This window comes from Hakea prostrata, chromosome 7 (genome assembly GCF_041222555.1).
Source record: "Hakea prostrata isolate BN-2017 chromosome 7, UWA_Hpros_2, whole genome shotgun sequence".
Taxonomy (NCBI): Eukaryota; Viridiplantae; Streptophyta; class Magnoliopsida; order Proteales; family Proteaceae; genus Hakea; species Hakea prostrata.
The window spans coordinates 6,584,991-6,595,431 of NC_142606.1; the positions used below are offsets into that span (position 1 = coordinate 6,584,991).

The 10,441-nt window shown below is 37.3% G+C and overlaps 1 protein-coding gene across 1 annotated transcript; it reads left to right on the forward strand.

The window, feature by feature from the left end:
• The first annotated feature begins 1,704 nt into the window (after window positions 1-1,704).
• LOC149009305 (protein FAR1-RELATED SEQUENCE 5-like) lies at window positions 1,705-6,027 on the forward strand. The gene is made up of 3 exons (XM_089163786.1): window positions 1,705-5,393; window positions 5,473-5,535; window positions 5,639-6,027. The coding sequence occupies exons 1-3, from the start codon at window positions 3,192-3,194 to the stop codon at window positions 5,741-5,743; spliced, it is 2,370 nt and encodes a 789-aa protein (XP_089019912.1). The 5' UTR covers window positions 1,705-3,191; the 3' UTR covers window positions 5,744-6,027.
• Window positions 6,028-10,441: the final 4,414 nt, after the last annotated feature.

The following is a 10,441-nucleotide window of genomic DNA, read 5'->3' on the forward strand; positions in this document are numbered from 1 at the left end:
CTCTTCATATAATTTCGAACTGATTCTCCCGATTTTTGGCGGATTGCGGCCAAGTTATCAATGATTTTTCTTGCTTTTCATGCTACTTTGGAATCTTGACAAGAATACTTTCGTCAAATCCTTAAAATCCTTAATGGAGTCGGCAATAAGTGAAGAACCAGGTTGTTGCAGATCCTTTCGGGGAAGATGGAAATGGCGACACTTTAAAATATCGAGTTACTGCTAGCATCATAACGAGAGTTGAAGCGAGCAGGTGCTCCATTGGATCTGTACTTCCATCGTACATCGTGAATGTCGGAAGTTTAAAATTTGCGCGGCAATGGTGCTGACATAATATCTTTAGCAAATGGATTCTGGTTCATTATTTCCTCAGTATTTTCTCCGCCATCTTTATTCACCAATCGTTGGATCTGATCATCGAGGACGCGAAATCTTTTGCTGATTTCCGATCCATAAACTTCAGATCTGCAATCTCTGATCTTCTGTTTCTCTCTTATCTCTCCAATTCCCAACGCTCCTGCTTTTTTTGCTCCAGATATGACTCAATTGATCATCTCTGGACGATTCTCGATCTTCAGTCTCTAGTGGAATATAGTTTGGATCTGCACTTTCTCCTGATCCTTCCTTCAGAAATGATCTCCTTCGACTTCCTCCTGATTTTTGAACCTGAGAGTTTGGGACAGAAGTCGCTTTTGCTCGGGAAAGAGTTCGAGATCTTCCAACTGACAAAACCGGAACTCTCTCCTCGGGATGTACTCCGATCTGCTTGATGAAGGTTCTCATTAGATTTTGTGTCTCCAGTATTTGATCTTTGCATGCTCTCAAACCGCTCGGCAATTAGATTTGGATCTAACTACGGACGAGATGTCGCCAATGTATCTGCTAATTGTTTCTCTTGCCTTTCAAAGCTGATCGGTTGGACGAGATGGAGAATGATCTTCCGGCATTCTCTGCCTTTGTCGAGTTTGCATCAATTGGAATTTGCGGCATCGGAACCACTTCTCTCGCTCTTCTTTTTGGATTTACTCTCCTTGGCTCCCTCTGGCTTGTTTCCGCCATTTCTATCGGTAATTCCCCCTCTCGCTCAGGTGATTGAGCCATAGCTTCTGTTCTGACTTGAATTCCCACAGACGGCGCCAAATGTTAGTGCTACTTTTGTCGATCGCCTTGAACCGAAGTTTCTCGCACCGAACTCCTCAGATCTGATTCGATCTGGTTTGCTCCTTGATCAATCAACCTCTCACTCCTGAAAGAAAACAGAATCACAGTAAGAAACGGAGCCGATCGTCTTGATCGGCGTCTCGTCTCCGACGATCTAGTCAGTATGGAGTCAATGGTGTTCACAGAGCTCTCTCTGGAGCTTTTGGAATGCTAGTAATGGAGTTCAATCAGAGTGAGCTTAGAGTTTTGGTTGATTCCAGAGACTTACCTTCTCACGGATCTTCCCTCGCTTTTATATCTTGGCTTTCCCGCTTATAATACTCTTTAAATCATGGCCATCAGATCATTGCTCCTCTTTGGACGTCTTCGATCATCTTAGCTTTATATCTCAATTGAACCCGATTGAGATTGGTTTGACCGGTACAAACCGGCAATGGATATATTAGTTACAACAGGAAAAAACCCCCCCCCAAAAAAAAAAAAAAAAACAATAGCAGCAAGAGATGAAAACAAGAAAACTAGAGTAAGAAAAAGAAACCTGGTTGCAAGTACTTTATCCCCAACAGTGAACTTTCCAGTTTTGTTGGCTGAGCCTCCCGGAGCAATGGCATCAATGTAGGTACCTCCATCACTGCCCTTGAGAAACCTCAACCCTTATGGCTGATCTAATTCTACCTCATACTCTTCATATTTCTGTTCCTCCTCTTCTCCTTCTCCTCCTTTACCTTCACTCTCTGATTTTGATGACTCTGATTCAGTGACGGATGCTTTAGAGATTAAATTGGAAGGTTTAATCGACCCGGTATTGAAGATATTTATTGAAGAGTCTGAGAATTAATAATTTGGAATCCAAGAGAAGCATAGCTTTGGAGGGAAGTTGAGGCATGGGTTTTGCCTAATGTCTGGTGTTCGTCTTGGTAATGGAGGAGAAGAACAGAGAGAAGCGCAGCTGCTTGAAGCCATAGTGATTGTGGTGGATTTGTACCGTTCTGATCAGAGATAAGGATCAGGATCTTCTTCTGTGGAGAAGGTGAAAGCAATACAACCCATCTGGCAGTGACTCTCCAAAAGAATAGTAGTTGCAGAGTTAAGGGAGGTATGGATTGGGAGGGACATGACTAGTGATTTTAAATCAATGTTAGATAAGTGTGTGTCATATGTATGTGATTTTTACTTTTCTGTTTTTATGCTTTTATCTTTATCTGTTTGGAAGGCTCCCAGCTGTGGATATATAAGATAGGGAAAGCTTGGTAGAAAAGCAAATAGGAGTCAAAATTCAGGATCTAGTATGAATTGGTAAGGTTGGGAAAGCAAGAGTTCAGTGTGAGGTCTAATTGAAAGGTAGAGTTAGGGCAAAGCCAGGATTTAATGGTTAGATTTGGTGATCAAGTTACTGTAGTGTAGATTATATGTTGGAAGTTGCAACTAAATCAGGTTGTTTAATATCCAATAAAGGAGGATTCTTGTAGAAGCAGGACTGAAGGGTTAAATGATAATTTCAAGCAACCCACTGGGTGGATAAATATGAAATTTGGGTGGAGTCTCCCTTTGGGTTAGAAAAAACTCGATCAAAAAGTTTAAGCAGTTTTTAACTGTTTGAGATGGCTGGGCAGCATTCCCTTCAAAAATACCTTGTATATGACCTACTAGAAGTAGAGAAGAATGGTTGTAGGTCTTAACTGTTAGATATGGATGGGAAAAATTCTTGTCAAAAACACCTTTCATATGACCTTCTAGAAGTAAAGAAACAATAGTTGCAGGTTTTTCAGAGCAGCAGCTTACCCGAGTAATTTGAAAACAAGTTTGGACCTTTATTACTGGACTTGTTATGTTAGAGATTGTAAAATTTTCCTTGCCCCAAGGACTTAAATTAAATGTTGTTGGTAGTAGTAATACTTCTTGTATTATATTAAATGTGATTCCAAGGATAATTTGTCTTTTTCTCTAGGTTATATTTTTTGGGGTATACTTTTTAGTTCAAATTTTTTATTTCGATAATTTTCTTCTCATGGTTATTGTTCAGGTGAGTTATGGATAATCTAATGGATAAAGACATAGGTCTATATGATGAAAGTAAGCCTAAGATTGGAATGCAGTTTGATTATGAAAACGTGGCATTTAATTTTTATAATGATTATGGAGGAATTTTGGGTTTTAGTGTCAGAAGAGGGTTTGTAAATAGAAGTAAAAAAGATAATTCAATTATAACTTCAAGGAGTTTCGTATGCAATAAACAAGGCAATCGGCAAAAGGACAAGCATGCTATTGGTATAACTAAAAGTCGAGCGGAGATGAGAACTAACTATCCTGCTCATATGACAATACAAATTATGAAAAATGGGATATACGAATTCTATAGTTTTGTTGAAGATCACAATCATGAGCTTCATATACCATCTACCACTCACATGATGCGGCCACAACGGAAAGTTTCAGAAGTACATGCATATGAGCTTGATTTGGGCACTAATTCTGGCATAGAAAATAAAGCCATGTTACAGTATATGAGTAAACAAGCAGGTGGGAAGGAAAGTTTAGGTTTTACAGCTGTAGATCATTACAATTATCTTCGTAGTAAACGTCAACATAACTTGTGTTATGGTGAAGCAGGGGGTTTGTTACAATATTTTGCAAACCAAACAAGGCTCAATCCTTCTTTTACTTATAGTGTACAGTTGGATATGGAAGAACATATTACAAATTTATTTTGGGCTGACGCAAGAATGATAATAGATTATGCAATATTCGGTGATGTGGTTACATTTGATACAACATTTGGTACAAACAACGAGAGTAGACCTTTTGGTATTTTTTCTGGATTTAACCATCACAGAGGAGTCATTATATTTGGGGCAGCACTTTTGTATGATGAGACGATTGATTCTTTCAAATGGTTGTTTCAGACTTTCTTAGCAACTCATGGGCAAAAACAACCTATAACAATTTTTTATCAGGATCAGGATGTTGCAATGGCAAATGCAATATCCGAGGTATTTCCTAAGACATGGCATGGTTTGTGTACACGGCATATAATGCAAAATGGAATTAAACATCTAGGCAATTTAATGAAGGACGGATCAAGCTTCTTTTCAGATTTTAAGAAATGTGTATATCAGTATGATGATGAAGTACAATTCGAAACTGCATGGGAACAATTAAGGTGTCACTATCAGGTTGAAAATGGCTCATGGTTAGATCGTATTCATGGACTCAAACAGAAGTGGGCTGAGTGTTATATGAAGAATACATTCACAGGAGGCATACAGAGTACCCAAGTGAGTGAAAGTATAAATGCTGACTTGAAGAAATGTACGAAGTCTACTTTGGACATTATTCGGTTTTTAAATAGTTTTGATGGGGTGGTCAATGATAAACGAGCTAACGAATTGAAATCTGAGTTTGAGGCAAGAAATAAGCTCCCAAGGAACTTATTTCCTCAGACACCCATCATGATACAAGCAGCAAAAATATACAATCCTTACATCTTTGATGAATTCCACAATGAGTATACATGGGCTGGTTCTTGCTCCATAAAGTGGAAGGATGAAAGTGATAGCTTGCATAAATATGTAATTGGTGCTTCTGGTTTGAAGGTTGAATTTAGTGTTGAATGTAATCCATCCGAATCAATTGTTCGTTGCGGTTGTAGGAAATTCGAGACCTTTGGCATCCTGTGTTCTCATGCTTCGAAAATTTTTGAGAGATTAGATATTAAGTTTATTCCAGAAGCATATGTTTTGAACAGATGGACACGTGAAGCAAGAAGCATGGTGGTGGAAAATAGTAAAGGAATACAAGTTGAGGAAGATCCTAAGTTGGATTCAACACAGCGTTATAGGATCCTTTGTCGAAAACTAATAAATATTGCCTCACAAGCATGTAATTCAATCGAGGGATATATGTTGGTCAACAATATTACAAGTGATTTGTATAAACAATTGGACAATCTTGTCACACATACCCCAAATACAAATCTAGATGAAGAAACTGATAATCTTAATCTGAATATTGGCAAAGGGCTTAAAAAGAAAGAGAGGAAGAAGAAAACGAGCTCTACAACAAGTAAACGGCTAAAACCTTGGAATGAAACACAAGCAAAAAGAAAGAAAAAAAGGCCAGGTTCATCCAATGCTTCTAGAGCCCCCTCCACAGTATGTGATATAGTAAATCTGAATCACTCAGACGGAACTCAAAGAAGTGCAGACAAACTTGGCTACATGGATCTACTTCTGGTACTTTCTGCTCATCTTGATTTTCTTAATTTTAACATCTTTGCTTCATTTTTTTCATTAACAGTCTGCTACTTTACAGTCTCAAGGGTCATTAGATGAGTCAATACGTGGTATATGTTCCTCCCAAACCTCTGTAGTCCAGGTATTGTTTTTCACCTGAAGAAGTATATGTTGAGATATTGTATTTGAAAATTTCTTCATGTATTCATGCATAGGTGAATGATGATGATCCATTTGATTCGCAGGCTGTCTCCTCCTTTGCACCTACTACTTTAATGGCGGATCCAATTGTTGAACCAAATACAATCTTGCAAGCTGAAAACAACACTCCAAAGTTTGGTCTAAGTTAGGGTTACTCTATAGTTTTTAATATAAGACATGATTACTTGTTTGGTTGTAAGAATTTTAACATTTGAATTGTAATACTGTTGGTAGGTTTTAATATTCAATTGTTTTTCATTATGATTGGTATTCTACTCTGTTTGGTTTGTAAATCATACATCAGCCCTTGTGTGATTCATATAATTTTTTTGTCATAGACTTTGACTAACATGTTTTGAAATGTAGGTGAGTCTTTAGCTCAAACTAGGAAGAGCACCTGGGTTTGTTCCTAGGAGATGATGGTTCAAATCCATCAAGACTCATATAAACTTGCTAAAGACTTTGTTTTGTTCCTAGGGGAAAAGACTCTGTTTATGCTATATTAGTTGCTAAAACTTGAAACAGAAAATGCAAATCTCAGTTCAACACATCTTTCTTGCCTAGCTGACCAGTTCAGCTGATCATCTCCTCTGTATTTTCACGTTACTTCCTTAGTTGACATTATTGATTACTTCCTGATAATCATTAATCCAACATGAAGATGTGGTTGAACATCTATCAATCATTATTTCCTTTTCTTATGCTTGGCAGGCTTTTTTTTTTTTTTTTTTTTTGCTGTTTTTCAGAGTTGGATGTCCAAAAAGTTCATGACTGGAAGGTAATAAGTAATCACTTCACAAGTTGGTATTTGTTAAACATTACCTTGTTTCTCTTTTCAAATTTCCAATCTAAAAAAAGTTCGTTTCTGTGAGATTGAGTAAATGGATTTAACTTCTGGTAAGACATAATTTAAACCAACTAAATACAAGCCATGCATGGGAAGTCACCAATCACCTGAACATGAGTCAATGAGTCTTGATGGGCTCGAACCATCATCTTCTAGGAAGACCTAGATGCTCTTCCATTTTGAGCTAAAGACTCAAACAGGAAGCTAATAATTACCTTCAATGTATTTAGGAACAACAAGTGCAAACTTTGAGATCCATCTAATGCCATGTTATTCAGTTTTTATTCCTGCAGAAATACAGAAATTCAGAAATACAGAAAGGATGGGTAGGAGATCCATCTAATTTTGCCTAGCCATATCTAACAGCTAAGACCTACAACCGATCATCTTTCCTCAAGTCTCATCAAACCCATTTCACCAAGAGAGAGAATGCATTACTGAGTAAGAATACACAGGAGTGATCTAGTTTAGGAATGTGTTCTAAAAGCAGAATTTGAGGTACATGCAGGAAACAGAGACCTATAATACTCCAACATTGCAATCTTGTGGCAAGTAGATAAGATTGTGACAAATTCCTGCTTGGGTCTTACATAGCCCAATAAAAAATCGAAGTAACTGTTCCATAGTCCATTTTGGAATGAATCTTCAAGAAAACATGCACACCTATGGTCTCATGAACATCGATTTCACTTGAATCACGCAGGAGAAAAGAACATCTAGACATACCTCTGCTCATTCAGGCCGTGTACAATAATGGCAACTCCCCTGCAGAATTTGAAGATGTATATTAGTAGCCAGATTGCAACTAAAAAACATTGAGTCTACTGAATATGAACCTGAAAAATACATTAAATAGTAGGAGAGTTTAAGTGCCTATAAATAAAACCCATCTCAGTGGTCAAATTTCAGCACAACAAGCACTATAAGTGCCTCAAAAGCAAGCGTAAGTGATAAAAATCACAAATGCCACTAGTATGAAATGCATTCTAGTAATTTTATGGAACTTCAAATTTACCTTGTAAAGAGTAGCCTATTGTGCTTTTGCTAGAATTTTGACCAGTGAGATGGGTGTGAAGCCCTCTTGTCATACAGACATATCTTTCAGGTGCAAGGATTTGGTGCCTGGCTTATTATGACAAAACTAGATGATGCTAAGATGTTTTGGATATAATCTAGTTAAACACTTGGCATAGATTATGACAAGACAAACAATCAATACATACCAACCATAATTGTCAACAACAATCTATGAACATTATTCTGAAGCTTTAGACAGAGTACACAGATCCAATTGTTAGATAGATCTGTCATCATACCTTTCCAGCACTACTTCCAACAGCCATGAGGTAACCCCGTAGTCATCAAACTCTAATGCAGTAACCTCCTAAATCAGACCCCAAAAAAAATAATTTCAGCTTTTCAGGACCAAAGAAACAAATTAATGATATAATTTGAGCTTCAACAGGATGATCAAGATGAAAGTAGTTAAAATGACCAAGTGACCAAAGTAACAGGAAGTTCTCACAATTATTAACAGTTTTTTGCTTATCTTGCAATGGTTCAGCAAATTCATATATATCTCTTTAAGGGAGGGAAGTCAACAAAAGGAAGTAGGAACATTACTGGGATGGGATGAAGAAAAACACTTCCTCAATTCCATGAAGAACATGGAAGGCGAGAGTTTTCATGGACCATTAGAATGCCTTGTACAACAGAAATATCTCCACTGACATACATGTACCTTACCTGATCAACATCACTAGCAGGCGTAACAGCATTTATTCTGCCAACTGAAGATTTTGTCCTTGGATCAAAACATTCAACTGCTCCATCCTCACCACCAGAAGCAACTAGGCCGTGAAGCTTGCTGAACAGGAGGTGAAAAACCATATTAGAATTTTTGAAAAGTACAACCCTACATTAGTATGCAAAGGCTTATTACATCAACAATCAGAAGCTCTTGGTCATTTTGATATTTCATTTACAAAAGTTTCAAGATTATCCAACCACCTCCCGAAAACAACATTTAATGCTGGCAATTGAGTGTTGAGCGATGACAAGAAACAAGCCTAAGCATGAAAAAGATATTGTCATAAATATTACCCAAAGCGCATGTAATAAAAGCTGGAAAATGTCAATGCAAATATCTGAACATTTGGAAGACAATAAAGGTACTAGGTATAAAGAAGGTGAAAATGCCATCCCATAGGAATATCTGAATGTTTTATACATAATGTAAACAACGCAAGTAGAAGATAATAACTAATGAATGCTCATTCATACACTGAGTCAGGTAAAGAAACCAATAGAGGAGATGGGGGGAAAATTAATTAGAACCTGTTCCAAGTTAATTTGGTAGAGATCTGGAGAAGAAGCAGCACACAGCAAGTCACAGGACCAGCAATCATAAGCCATACTCTACCCATACTGTCAAAAAGAAGCACATCAAACCCAACACACAAAAAAAAAAAAAACACTATAACAATAGATGGTTGCAAGGCCAGACTGTCTCAAAGTTAAATAAGAATGAATCAATAATATTAAATGAATAAGTACATGTTCCAGTTGCAAGTCAAAAAAGCACACTGCAGATAGTATTCACAAAAAGGATTACCAAGATGTCTAGTGTTCATATCTGTTAGTGCTTCAGAAAAGACGTTTTAAAAGATGTCTTGGATGCCATCACAGAGATGCTAAAAGAAGCAAGATCCACTAAACATATTCATCACATGGCATATGTGTTTTGGCTGCTTGAGCCCATTGTCTATGTTTTCAGGTCTGCATTTTCTGATGTTTATGTTTTTAAAGAGACGGTGTATCTATCGCATAATCGAAATAAATCATGCTCTTCCCATTGATGCAGTGTGCATATGGTTAACTCTTGCCTGAGTTGCCTCTACATGTGTACAAACTAATGAACTAAGATGTTGTCAAGAATTGTTCAAGTGAGTTATTGTCAACTTACTTCAGTTCAAGAGCTTCATATTCTCTCTATTTGTACTGCCGATGTTTCAGATTAAGTATTACTAGCATAGTTGATGATGTGGCTCCTTCTGTGTTAGAACATCTGATAAATTTGTAGCTTTTGTAGCAGCAGCTAAAATACCTTATTTTTTCTCCCTTTTTTTTTTTTTTTTTTGGGGGGGGGGGGAAGAGGGGAAGGTGACGTTGGTTGGATGTCTGAATGGATCATCTTTTGACTTGTAACTTATTCTTCTCAATTGTTCTTTGCCCAAGATCAAGTTTTTTCCGATAATGATGTTTTCTTTGCATGGACATTTATGAAATGACAACCTCTGTGGTATACAATTCTTTCATTTTCCGGGGCTGTGTTGATTCCAGTACTAGGCTTGTTTCCCACATTTCCTCGTTGGTGCCAGATTCTAATAGTCTACACCTACGCTGGGCCTCTTCTACTCTTGCTCTTTGGTAAGTTTTGGAGTTTCTATAAATTTTGAGGTTGACTTTTGCATTATTTCATGTTTTGATGAAAAAATGACAAACATGGTTGCATGTTTTGCTTGGCCATTTTGGTTGTCAAATTGCCTTATTTTGGCCTAAAATTGAGGAAAATCATAATGAAGCATTTCTTATCTACATGAACCTTTGGATTGTAAGATGACATACCGATTTTGTTTGTACCTTAGGTTGGTAGTACTGGTGCCTGCCATACCGGGTTGTTTACTTCTCTAGTCTAGCCTGTTGTTTGTGTAGTTTAGTATTGTAACATGTAACTAGGAAGAAAAAGACAAGAAAAAGAAGAGGAGGAGAACTTGATGCCCTAATAGAGCATTCAGTTGATTAGATGGACTCCTTCAACATACATATATCTGTATATGTGTTGAGTAGGCAGAATGGAAACAAGACAAAGCCTCAAATTGGGAAGTTCTACCTTAAAATGCATTTATCATCCCAATGAGATGTTCGAGGAGCACAAAGAAATTGAGTTAGAACACTAACAGGGAAAGCAATGTCCGGTTGAGTTATAGTCAAATAATGA

What these genes read in the sequence shown, in the direction of transcription:
- LOC149009305 (XM_089163786.1), top strand. Translation starts at nt 3,192, where the DNA reads ATGGATAATCTAATGGATAAAGACATAGGTCTATATGATGAAAGTAAG. An exon ending in GCTACATGGATCTACTTCTG is followed by an intron (nt 5,394 to 5,472) that starts GTACTTTCTGCT and finishes GCTACTTTACAG; the next exon opens with TCTCAAGGGTCATTAGATGA. An exon ending in CCCAAACCTCTGTAGTCCAG is followed by an intron (nt 5,536 to 5,638) that starts GTATTGTTTTTC and finishes TTTGATTCGCAG; the next exon opens with GCTGTCTCCTCCTTTGCACC.